This window comes from Apteryx rowi, unplaced genomic scaffold, assembly GCF_003343035.1.
Source record: "Apteryx rowi isolate R43461 unplaced genomic scaffold, aptRow1 scaffold_326, whole genome shotgun sequence".
NCBI classification, from domain to species: domain Eukaryota; kingdom Metazoa; phylum Chordata; class Aves; order Apterygiformes; family Apterygidae; genus Apteryx; species Apteryx rowi.
In genome coordinates this window covers 889,280-905,820 of record NW_020449708.1, presented here as the reverse complement: position 1 = coordinate 905,820, position 16,541 = coordinate 889,280, and the positions used below count along the sequence as shown (strand labels likewise).

General features: G+C 47.9%; 1 protein-coding gene and 1 long non-coding RNA gene across 2 annotated transcripts; one reads left to right on the top strand and one right to left on the bottom strand.

The window, feature by feature from the left end:
• The first annotated feature begins 291 nt into the window (after positions 1 to 291).
• On the top strand, positions 292 to 4,071 carry TNNC1 (troponin C1, slow skeletal and cardiac type). The gene is made up of 5 exons (XM_026071469.1): positions 292 to 317; positions 731 to 877; positions 2,240 to 2,354; positions 2,624 to 2,760; positions 3,909 to 4,071. Exons 2-5 carry the CDS (start codon positions 808 to 810, stop codon positions 3,938 to 3,940), a joined length of 354 nt encoding a protein of 117 aa, XP_025927254.1. The 5' UTR covers positions 292 to 317; positions 731 to 807; the 3' UTR covers positions 3,941 to 4,071.
• A 9,289-nt stretch (positions 4,072 to 13,360) lies between these two features.
• LOC112968843 lies at positions 13,361 to 16,535 on the bottom strand. Its single transcript, XR_003254471.1, has 3 exons — positions 16,438 to 16,535; positions 14,950 to 15,014; positions 13,361 to 13,562 (listed from the first exon to the last, which is right to left on the bottom strand). It is a non-coding gene; the product is annotated as an uncharacterized LOC112968843 (long non-coding RNA).
• Positions 16,536 to 16,541: the final 6 nt, after the last annotated feature.

The window sequence follows — 16,541 nt, the reverse complement described above, 5'->3', positions numbered from 1 at the left end:
TCTGTTTGTGCAAAGACTAATAGTGCAGCATGTCCGATGCTGCCACTCTTGTGGAGTGATGCTCTCTTCAGAGAAACTGGAAATAGTTTTTAAGGGGAAGAATTTTTTAGCCTATAAGGTGCTGCTATATCAAAACCTCACTGATCATGCATCCTGTAGTCCACAAGGGCAACTCTTGTGAGGATTAGCGAATCTTTGAAAAGACTGCTGAACAAATATCACTTTTTTTTAACCATTAGTGGTGGTGATGAAGAAAAATTAATTGGTCTCTGTATTTTACCTACAGGTTGAACAGCTGACAGAAGAACAAAAAAATGGTAGGTGCATCCTTAATCTGACACTGCAGCCAAAAGAAAAACCCACTAGCACTTAGTCCATCCTTTCTACCAGCTACTGCTGGCAGCCAGCAACTTTGCCTGAGCTCAGCCAGGCTCTGCAATTACCTACCAGAAGTTTAAAAAAAAAAAGAAAAAAAAAGAAAAAAGTCTTTCTAGTGGCCAACTGAAGCACAGCATAAGCCAAGCATTTTTGAACCACCGAGATTTCATCAAATGTAGCTTCTGCACGTCTGTCCAGGTGCCCCCCCCCCCCCCACGTGCTGCTCTGGGCAGGCCCTGGGCAGTGCTGGGGACCGTGGGAAGCGGTGCCTGGTGAGAGCCCACCTTGGGGCTGCCAGCGCAGCAGGACTGAGGCGGGGGGCACTGGCACCTTTTCTCTCCCCTCTCTCCAGAGTTCAAGGCTGCCTTTGACATCTTCGTGCTTGGGGCAGAGGATGGCTGCATCAGCACCAAGGAGCTGGGGAAGGTGATGAGGATGCTGGGGCAGAACCCCACCCCCGAGGAGCTGCAGGAGATGATAGACGAGGTGGATGAAGATGGTGAGATATTTTACTTTATTCAGCTCCCCAGGTGTGCCAGAGCCCTCGCCCCCTCCGTCCGCAGATGGAGGTGGGCTCTGAGCGCTGCGGTGCGAGGGCCTGTGCAGAGCCACCAACGAGCATGTGGTGCATGCACCACTTACCCTGCGGGGAGCAAGTCTGCGGCCTGGGCACTGCGGGGTCCGCAACACACGGCCAGGCGGGAAAGCCTGTGCCTGTTTTATCACAAGCTGGAGCCTGAAACTTGGAGAAACCATGGTGTTCACTATAAGAGGATGGCAGCGGTTAAGGCTTTAGACACAGAATGCCCATCTGGACACCAGAGAGACAGTGACACTTTCTGTAAGATCAGGAATCTTGGTCGTTGAGCAAATGTTCCTCTCTGGCACCATCTGGCAGTGCACACGGCCAGACAGATGGTATCACCCACAAGACACTGTTCCCAGCAGCACACGAGCCCTGACCCTGCTTTCAGGGGGTGCTCGGCGTCTGGGCAGCACAGGCAGGACCATGCTGGGGACGGCCTCAGCTTGGAGGAGCAACCTGCAGGAGTGCTGCAGCTGAGGTTTTGAAGGAGACTAAGCACCCACCAAATCTTAGTATGGTCCCTTTAGGAAATTTCTGGACTAGAAGATGCTGTAAAAATTATTATTACTATATGGAATGCAGATAGACTGTTTGAACTCATGTGGGGGGATTACAGGTACTCTGAAATTGCAGAGATACATATAAAATAATAACAGGCTGAATGCTGAAACTGCCATTTTGTAAAGTCCACAATTAGAAGTTTCTATTGGCAAGAAAGTTTTGCACTGCTTGGGTATACACACATACACACACATATTAATAACAGTCAATATTAATTATATCAGTATACCAATAGTCAAACACAACAAAATCTACTGTGTGCAGGTTGGGGAGAAATGCCATACTAAATAATTAAAAAAGAAAAAGCAGTTAAGAATCAGGCAAAGAAGGAAAATATCTCAGTGTCATTCAAAACACCAATAATATACTACCAGTGTAAAAATACAGTGCATGAATGCCTGCTTTCTGGAGCTTTTATTATTAATATCTAGATGAGATGGACAGGTATCTCCATAGCAGAAATTACTATTCATTGATACTTACAGTAGACTTTTGGTTCATTTTGTCCGGGCAAAATGAATGCAAAAGGCAAAAATTCGGTGATGAATTCAGTCCATGGCCTCAGTCAATTTCACCAGTGCCCTAAAAAATGTCCTTTTGCTGCAGGGTCTCCTAAGTTTTGCTCCTAGGTTACTAACAGAAGTTTGATCTCTCCTTTAGCTTTACCAAACCACACACGGTAGCGTTGCCTAACTGTGTTTATTCTGCCTACAGGCAGCGGCACTGTAGACTTTGATGAGTTCCTAGTTATGATGGTCCGATGCATGAAAGATGACAGCAAAGGAAAATCCGAAGAGGAACTCTCAGATCTCTTCAGGATGTTTGACAAGTAAGAGACATGAACACAACACACTACACGTAAGACACCGTGCTGTAAATAGAAGTTATACCTGAACACAGATGCACCCGTGGCGGCTCACTGCATGGAGCTGTACACTTAGAGCAGGGATAGAGCTTTTTTGCACTGTCTTAGAAATATTGAGCACCCTCCCAAAACGCTAACGCTTCACCTCTGAACACAGAGTGATGGTGGGAGAAGCGCAACAGGCCCTGGGCTCTCCTTCTCCACCACTTCTGAGCTGTTCTGTCCTTGCACAGAAATGCTGATGGCTACATTGACCTTGAGGAGCTGAAGATCATGCTACAGGCAACAGGAGAGATCATCACAGAGGATGACATAGAAGAACTCATGAAAGATGGGGATAAAAACAATGATGGCAAGATTGACTATGATGGTAGGAGTCTGTCTTGTACGTGAGTTGGTTGCAAGTCCTCGAGAGTCCCAGCCTTTCAAGACAGCTCCTGCAGTCTCACTTCCCTTCCGGGAACCCGTATGAGCTTGCAAAGGCAATGTTGGGCAACACGTCCGATTGCCACCTGCGTTTGTACAGGTGCGCAAGGTTTGCCACGCTTGCAAAATTTGTGGCAAGGGCCTGGGGCTCCCTTAACCATACCCAAGCTGTTCAAAGTCAGCTGCACTGACCCTGTGAAGCAAACCTGATTTTCACTAGAGACCTCCTTCCCCTTTCTGCTTTCTTACACAGGCCTAAAAACAAGCACCAGCTCCTAAGTACTGTTTCTTTAAATATGGTGACACCAAAATGATTCCCTGGTGGCAGCCCCAGTTATCCTTTGGGAGCCATCTACTTTGAGAAGATAATATTAGGGCACTTACGTCAAGTGACAGGAGACAGTGGCCCAACCTCAGGGTGACCAAGCTCTGAGTCACTGCGGCCATCCTCTCCTGCTAACAACCTGTCCTGTCCTCTTGAGGGAAGATCAGCGAGGTACTGCTGGCATTTTGAAGGATGCTGGCCGTGCTACGTGCTTGCAAAACAGCAGAAGTAGTCAGGAGTACACCTACGTGCTTCTTTCAGAACATTTTTGTTGCACTTTTGTGCAGTTGTGAACAGATCCAGTGCAGAGAGGCTTTTTTTAAAGATATGAAGAAAGGTGATATAAATTTAGCTCATCAGCCCAGAGCAGTATATAAAGCTCAGCCACCTCAATCAAACACCTTGCTGTAGGAGGCAGGGCACAGTCTTCAGGAAATGCAAATCAACATATCAACTCAGTGGCAAAAACCAGCATCCCCCCCATTGCTGAGCAGAGACTGCAGCCCTGCGCCTCGCAGGCTCAGCTGCCTCCTGCATTTCGGCAGCACCCACCTTTTGAGGGCAAAGCTGGGCTTTAGTAACATTTCCATAGGGAGTCTTGCCACAGCCAGAAGAGTGGTAGCCACGATCCTTGGCCTCTTGCACATAGGTGGGAGGGAAAAGGAGAAAGGGCTGTGGAAACATGCCAAAGGAGTATTTGGCAGTTGTGGATGGTGCTTCGGTCCTCATCTAACACCCACTTGTCTCCAATGTCTTTTCCTTGGCAGAGTTCCTGGAGTTTATGAAGGGAGTTGAATAAACCTGAAACAAGATCTACAGCCTGAATCTTCTAAATCCTTCCAGTGCCGTTGTCTCATCTACTGCATTATGTCCCTTTGGCTACTAGCATGAAGACTAAGTGCTGAAAAGGGTGGCCATCAGGAAAATAAAACACTTCAATATTGACTGCCTCCAGTGGTCGTTCCTTGGAGATTTAGTAAGAGAGCTTTACCGTGGTTGTGTGTTCATGATTAACAGTGCTGCTCCTGGGAGCAATACCAAGCATCTGAGAGCCAAAGCTTGACAGATCAGGAGAAGGGGATATAACAATTGTAGCTTTAAGCCTGTAAGGAGCAGTTTAGCTATAGTCTAGTTACAAACAGCAGCAAACCAGGGCTGTGAGTGAGCAGCAGGGTGCTACTCCACAACGCGTTTCCTTGCTGTCTGTGGCTGGCTGCCCACCACTGCTCCTTGCACCCCAGCCCAGCCATGAGGGAGGGCAGCAGGAGCTCCTGCTTGGGTTTAGGAGCTGGCCCTCGGTGCTTGTTGGACTAACTGGATCACCAGGAGCATTTTATCAATAAAAAGCTAATTAACAACCACTTATGCTATCACTGAAATTCCTGGTGTCCTCCAGTCGAGGGATACACTGTCCCTCTTCCCCTGCTTTCTCTGGCTGTCCTGACCGACTTGACACTGGCAACCCTACGGTGTATACAGAAACAAAATCTCTTTTTTTCTTTGGAAATGCTAATAAAAATGATTCCTGAGCCCAGCTGGGTGCCTCCTTCCCTGTCACGCGCAGGCCCTCGGACTGGTCCGACAGGAGGAAGAGCACAGGCTGCCACTGCGTGACGTTGGCAGGGCGCAGCACCGTGTCCGAGCGGCACCTCCCGGGCCGCGAGCAAGCCAGTGAGGGAAGCTTCGCCACGGAAACTGAAACCCCTCCGTTGCAGGCCTCAGAAGTCACATTTATCAATCAGGGCCACAAGGGTCCCAGGACAGGGCGTAACATGGCCCGCGCTTTGCTCTCACCAGAGCGAGATCGCCCCCAGATGCAGGACAGCGTGCACGGAGGCTGGGTTGTCTCAGCCCAAGCGCACAGGGAGGGGACAGGGCAGCAGGCACCGCGGGGAGGGACCAGGCAGCCTGACAGGGAGGGCAAGGCGTGCTGCTCAAGACAGATGCAGCTGAAGGACCCATCTTTACAAGTCCCAAGGAAACACATTCCCATGGTATTAGCAGTTCTCCCTACACATAGCACATCCCTGCTGCCTCAGCCCATCAAATTACAGCGCCAGCACAGCTCACGCATTGCTTTCATGTTGCTAAAATCAAACGTTTACCCAAGCAAAACAAACATTGGCAGGACAAGGCACTATATTCTTCTGGTTAAACCCCCTACAACGCTGCCTTGAAAACCCCTAGCAGAGCTTGCTGACATCTCCCGGGACCCTCACGCATACTCTCCCTGCTGCAGGATCTTTATTCCTGACTCTCTTTCTAAAAATAGGGTTGCACTTTTTTCCCCTCGTAGTGGAAATTAACCCATCCAAGTGACTGAGCAGCTATATCTGACATGATACAAATCCTCATTCTTCAGCAGTACTGAAAACATTGCAATTCACACCAAAAGGACCTAGGGTTAAAAAAGGTAAAGCAAGAGTATGAGAGGATTATTTGGTTATTTGGAAGGATTTGGTTGTTTCTTTCCTCTGGACAAGTGCCAAATGTTTTGCCCAACTAATGGGGTTGGTTTATTTTAAGCTGGCAATAGAGGCCCTTTGGGCTTTTTTAGGCTGATCCTCTGGCAAAGCGAGCATCAGGAGGGGGAGCAGGGGGTGTGAGATGGAGAAGAGAGCTGTGCCCAGCGCCAAACGCCCGTCGGACCCAGCTGCCACCCTCTCTGCTGTGCCGGCCTTGCCCTGTCTTCCCCAGGACAGAGATCAAGCAGGAGCCGGGGGGGGTGGGCGTCCAGCAAAGCCCCACTGACCTGCTCCACGGCAGGAGAAAGCGAGTACGAGCCATGAGCTTTGCTCGTGCTGTTTCCTCTGCTATGGCCTGGCTGAGAGCGAGCACGCGCGAGCAACCCTGGGGCGGCTTTTGGCATTCATTTGTGAGCATGCGAGGGGGACTGCTTTCGGTGGGAGCCCGCGGCCTCGAGCAGGGCCTCGGCTTGTAACAATCAGAGAAACCAAGGAAATGAACCCTTTTTAGCAAGGGGAGCAGGCTTTTCATAAAACCAGGGCGTTTTATGAACGCCTCTGTAATGCAGACATCTGGAAGACCCTGTCAGGGTGCTCACCACAAGGGGCATCCCTCAGGTTCGCGAGCCCTCCATGCCCTGGTGGCTACGAGCGCCCAGAAATGGTCCTGACAGAGCGGAGCAGGGCTCGTGGTCTCTCCTTAACGCCAGCCAGCAGCCAGTCCCGTGGAGGGTCCCTCTAACGGTCCCACGGAGGGTCCTCGCCCTCACTCCACAGCGGTGGCACCGCCGTGCTTCTGCTGGGCCCCTTGCGGAGCAGTGAGTCGCCAACGCATCCAGCCTCTCCCTCGAAGGGGTCTGCACAGGCGACATCTGGCCTGGTGCAGGCTTCGCCCTCATCAGCGGCCTTCGAAAGGACTTTCCCTGCGCTGGTGGTGGAGCTCTGCCCTCAGGGACCGTAGGTGGTGGCACTGGCGGAGGGCTGACCCCACCCCAATCGCCAGCTGCGCCGGCCAGACCCGGACACACACATCCCAGAGGACAACGTCCGGGAGGCACCGTGCTGACGGCTCCACCAGGCATTCCCCACACGTCGAGAATGACGCAGCTACAAACGGCCCACGGCGCACCGAGCTCAGAGCGCCCTGGACGGGCTCACCGTGCGGCAGGCAGGCCAGATGCACACGTGACTCCGTACAGGCCATCGCAAACAAAGCCAGCGAGGTGCCCAGGCTGTGTCCCTCTACACGCTTTCAATGCTGATGCCGGAAGGGGAAGAGTCCTGAAGGTCTTTCCAGCCCAGGTGCCGGTGGGTTTGAGCCTCCTTTAAGAAAAGCTCGGGGAAAGGGCAATTGCTCCCACCTCCTCCCTGGACCCACCCCAAAGTTTCTGCTGGTTCAGCAGAGCTGCAGATGCACCAGAACGCAAGCGAGATGCAGAAACGTGTTGGTTTGCACAGCACTGTGGGTAGGAAATACTGCTGAGAAACCCTGTCTCTGGTGAGTCCATAGCCTAGAGATCAAAGATCTCCTACCCAGCAGGGCAGCAGGTGCTTCACAGCTCCCAGTGAGGGCTGCTTCTGAGGAGACAGCTAGAACATTTTGCCCTGGGCACAGAAACCTGCCTGGTGGTGCAAATATGAAGGCCTCAGCCATGCTGGCAAAACTACAGCAGTGCTATTGCTGCAAAATGGAGCCTCTTTCTGACTAGCCCACCAAGGAGGCCATGCGCTTGCAACTCACCCAGCCGTTAGCCCGGAATTAAACCAGGCTTCCCCAGCATCACTCTGTCCGTGGGGAGCTGATCCAGACACAGGCAGCGTCACCGGAAGGGTGGGACAGAGCAGACCCCCACCCTTTGGGCCGCTGCAACAAGTTCAGTCTGGCTGGAGGCTGCGATCACAAACCGTTTTCTAACCAGGCTTCAAACTGGCAACTCTAACCCTGGCTTGGAGGAGATAAACGCAAACTAAAGATCATCCCTGCCACCCCCGACTTCTCGCTTTCCCAGGCAAAGATGCCTGGGCTCAGTGCAGATCCTCTACGTGCTTCACAAGCCAAAGCCACTCCAGGTCTCACCGCAGCCATAGCAGTCCAGCCAGTGGGAGACCCATGCCCGCACGCTCATGTCACACCTCAGCAGGCAACACTGACCACCCAGTTATTTCCTCTGTCCTGACCAAATCCCAACGGTGTTTCTTTGCCATAACAAAGGCAACATCTCCACAGTATTCACTGCTCCTTACTGCTAGACCTCGGCTCACTGAAGAGTTTTTCGGGGAGAGAAATACAGTTTCAGACAAGAGAAGTAAAGACCTCTAACAATCTCTGACGCCAGCTCCCTCTGTTCAATTTCTCCATGCTTCAGTCTCTTCCGGCCTCCTCCATCCACCCACAATACAGATAACACAGCTTAAATTCTCAAAACACAGCTTCCTCTCAAGCTTTGCTTTTGAACATGAAAGCACTTCAAACACTCCACATCGAGTGCAAGTACAAGCCTGAACCAGTGTGCCCACATCAGCCCCAAAAGCCAGACTGCAGCAGTGTCCCATGCTGCAGGGCCGAGGGAGGTCTGGAGCCCCCCCGTGCCCCCTCCCCTTGGCCAGCTGGGTGGGTTGGGGGGCTCAGGCTCAGCCGTGACAGCTAGCGCTGGCCCCAGCGACAGGGATGGCTGCTAAGAAGAGAGGAGCGATCCTAACCACCTTCTCAGCTCTTCCACTCTTGGCTCAACAGCTCCAGGATTAACAGCGCTGGCAGCACTGAACCAGGACCGTGCTGAAAACAAATGTCCCTGAAAACCAAATAGGAAAGAGGTGGCTGTAGAGACACGGGAACAAGGCCTCACAGCAGCTGAAACCTGCCCATAGAAAAGCAAACACTGGGGAATATTTGGGCTTTTCCAATACGCTGACCAGAGGCGCTAGCAGGTCAGCGTGCTCCATCCGGAGATGGGAAAATTGCTACAAGACCAATTTGTCTTAATGCCCTGACTATCATCTAAGGGCAAGCCTGCAAATGCCGCAGTGTGGGGCACTGCGGGTGGATTCCGCTGTTGGCTAAAACATGGGAACAACTGCACTGAGAACGTAACTCCGCATGTCAGACTGCTGAGCAAGCTAGATGCTGGCTAGAAAACCAGCACAGGATCAGCCCGGTTGAATCTTCAGCATGGAGGATGTGCTTGGAGATGTGCTAATGATCAATGGAAAACACACAGAGGAGCCTACGTATTTACGCAATTCCAAACAAATTTGCAGTTTTCCCTCCATGTGAACGTACAGAAATGCTTTTCCTGCCAGGAGTCTTGAAGGACTATGACACATCTTCATAACCACTGCTTGAAAAAGAGGCCATCAACATATCCACGCACTTTTTTAAATCAGGCAAAAAAGCCATTTACCACTCTCTAAAATAGTCCACAAGTCCGTATCTTCTTAAAATGCCAGCTGAGGCAGGGAGCTGGGTTGCCAGATAATAGCAGTGCATGCCCCGAACAGAATCACAATCCTCCAGCCATTTGCTTTGTTTGCTTTAGTCCTGCCCTGAGATGCTGCTTTTTCAGCACATTCAGAGCTTCTCTTCAGCCCTCAGTAAGCTCAGTAAAACTTTGTTGTATGAACTAAGTGACTGCATGAAGATCAGGGGACATTTCGTACATGTCACCTTAATAAAATTTGTGCAGCTCACCTACAGTCGTGCATTTATCATCACAGCAGTGGCAGTGTAATGTGAGCTAGGGTGTATCAGATAAAGAACATTTCACTGGACCAAAGCCCCTGTTGTGAAGAAACACCTTCAACAGCCGTGAAATTTGGGCAAAGCAGGACTCATGTTCTGTTCACGTTTTAGGCTTGCCCACATATTACCAAAAAGCAGTAAATGAAGGGGGCAGAGCATTATGCATCAGCCCTACTTTTCGCTTCCACCATGAACACTGATCTCCCTGGTAAATACTTTACCCAATCTGAGCATTACAAAGCTTTGACTTCTCATGAACATTTCTGTGCTCTTACCACTCAATACAATTGCTCACCTCTGCAAAACGAGCTGATTCAGTGCTTGTTTACGTGCCCTTTGCCTTCTTTTCTTTACCAAAGGAAAGAAAGGAGCCACTACTGGAACTTAATACTGAGTCCTCTTCATTGCAAAGGGGAGAACTCATGTCTAGCAAGTACAAAATGTATAATCTGATGTACAGGAATATCTGAGCAGAAAGATTCTCTTAAATACATTGGTTTCCTGTGGGATACCAACAACTTAACATTATTGCTTCTAAGTATTAAGATGACAGTGCTTTGCGTAACAGAATAGTTTCAAGTGGGCTGCAGCTGTCAACTTCCTCTTCTGGGCTGCACATACATCATCTTCCTGACAAGTATCATCAGCCTTACTTGACCAACAGAAAACAAGACACAGAATTTACATCATTTCACAAGGCGAGCAAAAGAGCGTAAAAACCTACCACGAGGCCACGCCAGCACAGAATCCCCTTTTCAGCCTTCCCTTCTGGCTGGCATGGTCTCTATCACAAGGAGGGGAAGGAGTGGATGTTGCGGACTGAGCTGTCATGGGGTTAGAAACTGCATCAGCCGATATAACCAATGTTTGGGCAGCGTCCTACAGGACCGCCATGTGTGCAGGGAAGTCATGGTGGGGGGCAGACAACAGCAAACCTGACACCAAGCTGCTGTGGAAGCATACAAATTCCTGCGTCTCGCTACACAATGACGCCTGGATTAAGGTTACGTTCCTCTGTGCTGCATTTTGTCACGCAGACGCTATTTTGGTCAGAAAGTCAGCAAGCCCTTATTTGGGAAGCTGTCCCACTGAAGGGCAGCATGAAGGACAGCAAGATGAAGGGGCTGCTTCCAAAGGGAGGATTGGGTGAGCTCTGTGGAGACACAAGGAAGCCCAAATTCTCCTCTCTGCTGTTCTCATTAACGCACCAACCTCCTTTCCTCAGCTTGGCCTTTGCCTCTACCTCTCTATCCTCAAACCGCATCCTGTGGGTGAGCTACTCTCACAACACAAGCACTCTGGGGAAAACACCAAGGGGATGTAGGGAGATGAGGTCCCCCTTCTTGGATAGAAAAAGCCTTAGAGTGCTAGAAATTTAAAATGCAATACTTAATGAAGGCTGTAGATCTGCACACACATGGGTGAAGGTGCAGCAAAACAAAACATCAAGTCCTCTCTCCAGACTGTGTTTTTTCTTTTAAAACTCTTCTCACAATGCATACCTGCACTGACCTTTAGTTACACAGCTGCACCTGCCTCTCCGCCACCTCCAACGCCAGCAGCAATCCAAGGGCACATCTCCCCAGTCTTTTACATGCAAATGTAGGTTTCTCCGCCAGCCTGAGCTAGGGCTGCAAAGCTGCTGCTGGGCAAATCCGGGCCCAAGTGGCTGAGGTGGCCTGAAAGAAGCGCATGTTAACGTGAACTTTAACTAGGCGATTCCGGTCAGCTCACAGCATGGGCAAGGCAAGTTTGCATCTCCACGTGATAGCTTTTGTGGACTCAAACAGGTAAAGCACTAGCCTTACAGCTTAGAGACCTCTCATATCCAAAGGCATTCAGGCACCACTGAAATCAGTGGGATTTGAGCACTGCAGATCTGTCTCTAGGTGACCTACCAATTGCCAGTAAACTTTCCAGAAAGGATTAAAAACACCAAGAACCTCTGCCCAAAGAAGCACAGCCTTCTGGCTTGTCTGAAAGCAGCAGAGACCAAACTGCCTTTTTGTCTGGATTATATGGCAGACTGTTCCAGTTGTGACACGAACCCCTTGACTGTCTGCTCTCAGAACACGCCCCCGCCTGCACAGCACTCCTCCCTACTCATGTTCTCCCTATCAGCATGCTGCTCTCACACAATAACTACGTTTTTCCAACTGAGAAACTTAAAACATGCACAAGACAGATCAAGAGATGTATGCACACGAATCAGACAGGTGGGGGTTGCACACCTCCCCATCCCATAATGAGACACCTTCACTGCTCTTCCACATGGCCCCCCAGTCCCAAGATGCGCAAGAAAAGCAACTCCATACACTTCCAGCCTCCATTTACTGACACCAGCCCCCTAACAAACAAGCCATAGCTCGTGCTGAGGAATGGCTCGAGCAGGGAACACTTCCGCTTTGCTACCAGGAGCTGTTCACCTTTGATGTTTGTGAGGCAGAAGACCACAGGTCATCAGGCATATGGAATTGTTTTCCAGCATGTTTACACTCTGTATGTACTTGAAGAAAAAGTAGGGGTAGTAAAGGCACAGGAACAGGCTGTAAGAGCCCTCAGCTCCTGAGTTTAATCTAGCAAATCTCTTAAATGCTGGGTTTAGTATTTTCTGGATGATATTTTTCATCAGTCAAAAGCCTAAAACACATTTGGGAACTGGAAAAAGACTTAGGTATCAGTTCAGCCAATAAAGAAGAATTCAAAATACTTACCTTGTTTTAAAATAACATTTCATTTTGATAACTAAGTTATTTAAAAAGCCCTTACATTAAACAGATATTTCAGTGGAAACCGCTTTTCATCCTGCAGGTTTGTTTTGCAACTGTACTGGAAAGTTAAAAGTTACATACACCCAAACATTGAGTTGATTAGTAGATTTGCGCCACCCGGTGGACAAATGTTGCAATTGCAATTTCAGTAACTATTACATTTTAAAAGAGGCCCTGGGGAGTGAAGTCCTCTACTGATCTGCAGAAGAGTGACAGCAGCAAAACCCTGTCATAACACCTCGTGTTTTTAATGTTACTCTCTCCACATCTCAGAGTCGGCAAATTTCCAATAGATACTTTTTTGTTACTGAAATGAAAGACCTCTATTAAGATGCAATGAATAATTAGGTATTTTATACAGTCCTATGAACGGAATCACACATTCCCCAGTAGGTCCATTAACACTTCAATACTTTCAACACGCATCACTTTGCACTAGTACCAGTCACTATTACTTCTAACACTGCAGCTATTGCTATATCAAGGCTGTACCTACCTGTGTTCCTGAGCTTTCTATTCACTGTTCACGATCATTTAGAAGCATCCAGTGCAAAAGAAATCAAATGCACCTGTTACCACTTACTTTACTGCAGGGAAACAGCCCCAGCCTGGAGCTGGAGCCTGCAGTTAGCTGTGTCTGTATACGCAATACCTTTCCCATTTTTCAGAATTTCTATAGCTGTAGCTATCATACCTGGATGGCAAAGCAGCAGATGTGTAAGAAACAGCACTTGGAAGTCTTGATCTGGCTGTAACAGCACTAAGAGCTATAGCAAAAATTGTGATAGGCAAGAACTTTGAACACATATGCTAACATGCAGAACAGTTTTACCTGTATTGAATACTCTCATGTAAGAGTCAATTCAACATTGGATGTATTGTGTACTAAAAGACATACAGGATACTTTTTTTTTAATTTTAAAGCTTCACTTAACAAACGTAACAACTTGAAAAAGGACTGGTCTACTTGCAAATCTGAAAACAGTCTATGGACTACAAAATGTTTAGAGCTACAGTAGAACAGTACTGAGGAGGCAGCAGCTGTTTTACTTTGTGTTTGGAAGTTGATGTACATTAATACACAACCTCTCCAGAAGCCTGGCTGACCTGACATGGAAGGAAAACACAGATACTGGTCACTCACTACATGCAGATTTGACGATAAATGATTGACATTTAAAAAGGAACTCATATAAGAAGTTTGAGGGTTCTCCTTCAAACTCAGAAAGTGAAGACACTTGCTCTTGAGCTTTGTTACGCCCAATTTTATTTGTACAAAAACACTGTGACACACATGCCAACAGAAAAACTGGTTCTTTGTCTTAAACCACGTCAGTCTTTTTTTTGCAGAGCGGCATGCTTGGCGTTGTTGGCCTGCATCTTCTTCAGCCCCTTTTTGTTGTGTTTCTTTGCAAATCTCATGTTCCTCAAAAACTTGGGATCAACCTATAAAAATAAGGGAAAAATGAGCAGAAGTGACATATGTAAAGACATGGACACTACCAGTATGTTCTAGTTATTCCCAAATGCTGGCTGCATTTAATTCAAAAAAAATTCCTATTTAGGATGCCAACAAAATGATTTTAGCCAACCCTAACCATCCTTTAAACTAGATGTTTTTCATAATGTTAAAAATAAAATAAAAAGAATGAGACAAACTAAATAAAGCTGTTAACAAGACAAATTGCCTTGCCACAACATTAAAATTTCATTTAAAAAACACATTCTGGATCTGAAGCATCACAAACAAATCTTGTCAGGTGAGTACAGGCATATGTAATCTTCAGGCAAAGACCACTGCCATTTCCTTAGGTCTTTTCTTTTTATATTAAAGGAGAACAACACCAGCATGGTGAAGAGTTGCTCCCTAGCTTTTGTCAGCTAATGGTTCACTAACACACCTTTTCATGGATAAAGCCCCTTTGCAGAACTATCTGTTACTGCCCCACTGAAACACACCTGCTATTTTACGGTTAAAAGCACTTAACTGGCAGAAAGCGTAAGTATCAGAATCTTGCCATCTTAACTCATGCGCACTTTGTGCAAGGTGACAGACTCAGAGACAGCCAAACTACTTGCGGCAAGAGGAAGGACTGAACCTTGAGTGAGTTGTGCAGAAAACGAGCTTTTACATCACCCCTGAAAAGCCAATAATCACATCTACAAGGCAAACAGAACCACAACCCTCTCCAAATCTAAAATGCTTTGTTCCCTCTTCCTCACTTTCGAGTGTGGAGAAAGATACTGTTATACCACTTGTCTAATTCCAGGAAAAGGAGAATGCTGTCATTTTTACGTCTTATCCAGAAATACCAATTCCAGATATCTACTGAGTAAGTTTCCCTATATTAGGACAGACAGAGAAGCAGGAAACACAGCAGGATTCAAAACTGAGAACAGCCACCCAACTCACGTGCATTTGTTTCACCAGAAGCAGCAATAAGGGGAATCTACCCAGCTAGGGGAGGGACAAAAGTGGCTAATACCCCAAAAGCAGTTTTACAAACATACAACATAGCTTTCATGTGGGTTAGAACATATTTAATTTTCCCAGTTCAACATAGAAGAAAGCTCCCCTGCCCAAAGCAACATCACAAAATGCCTTATCTAGCCTAGTCCCACTAAGGCTTGAGACACATAACTATGGCAGTTGCAAGCAAGGTAAGCAAAAGATGACAAAGGAACACATAGTAATTCTGACCATCTGAAAAACAAGCTGTTTGTAAAAAGATTCTGACCAAAACAGGAAATACCGATACGGATATTTCCATGGTATTTCCATGGTTAAGCTTTGGCAGCTTAACAACCTGGAAGTACTAAAAGAAATACTCACCCCTTTGAGAGATTCGTATCTCTGGGACCTGGGTTTCTTGATGCCATTTCTGTGCCATTTACGGGCTTTTTGGAAGACAAAAATACAATTTAAATTACAATTTCAATTATTCAAAAAAAGTCAATGCAACTATTTAGTAAGTATAGCTGACCCTCCCAAAATGATGTGAGATAATTATCTAAGCCTTCAAATTCAAAGTAAATTCAAATTAAGAAAGCACTTCTAATCCAAATTAAGAAAACACTTCTTTTCTCTTCCCCTTCCATAATATGCTCTTAGCACTATAAGGATTTCAAATCCAGAGACTTTTGGGTTATCCAATATATCAATGTTAACACCATTAACAGAATAAAAAGCCTCAGTCACCAAGAAGTTCAAGCATCTATGTTTAACGTTACAAGGTACCACCAGTTTCCAGTGTTTACTGTAAGTAAACAGAACCTACCTGTGAGCGGGGCAAACTTACAGCAGTTGATAAAAAAAGCCAAAACAGCCATCTTATTTTATCACTATCGTTATCACTGGATGGCAATGCATCACAGGCAGCATTTCATTCAGTGGCACGTTTGATTTCAAGGAAAATGAAGTCTGGTTCTTTCTGTCTGCATATTATTCCTATACTGAGTCTAAGCAAGTTTTGAGACTAGTTTCCAGCAATGTGCCCATGTGGCCAAGAAGGCCAATGGTATTCTGGGGTGCATTAGGAACAGCATTGCCAACAGGTCGAGGGAGGTGATCCTCCCCCTCTCCTCAGCCCTGGTGAGGCCACATCTGGAGTGCTGGGTCCAGTTCTGGGCTCCCCAATAGAAGAGAGACATGGAGCTACTGGAGTGAGTCCAGCAGAGGGCTACTAAGATGATGAAGGGACTGGAGCATCTCTTCTACTAGGAAAGGCTGAGAGAGCTGGGCCTGTTTAGCCTGGAGAAGAGAAGTCTGAGAGGAGATCTTATTTATGTATACAAATATTGTAAGGGAGGGTGTCAAGAGGATGGAGCCAGACTCTTCTCAGTGGTGCCCAGCAACAGAACAAGAGGCAATGGGCACAAACTGAAACACAGGCAGTTCCATCTGAATATGAAAAAAACCTTCTTCACTGTGAGGGTGACAGAGCACTGAACAGGTTACTCAGAGAGATTGTGGAGTCTCCTTCTCTGGAGATATTCAAAACATGCCTGGACGCAATCCTGTGCAATGTGCTCTAGGTGACCCTGCTTGAGCAGGGGGGTTGGACTAGACGATCTCCAGAGATCCCTGCCAACCTCAACCATTCTGTGATTCTGTGAAAGCCCTCTTTCCTTAGTGCTATGCAAAGGGTGAACGGCATATTTATCTCCTCCCCTGCAGGGCTCCTCCGAGCGCAAAGGAGGAAGACTGGGCCGCGGCAACTGAGGAACCCAAGGTAACCGGGTAAAACCCCTCCGCGCGGGTGCCGCAGCAGCCTGCCCCGGCGCAGCTCTCACCGGCAAAGCCCCCGGCCGCCCGACTTACACTGGTTGTGCGTGGTGTGGTTCTTGGACTTGGCCATGGTGCAACCTGCGGGCAAGAGACACCCCTCAGCCGGGAGAGGCCTGGCGAGGGCGCCGCACCCGCCC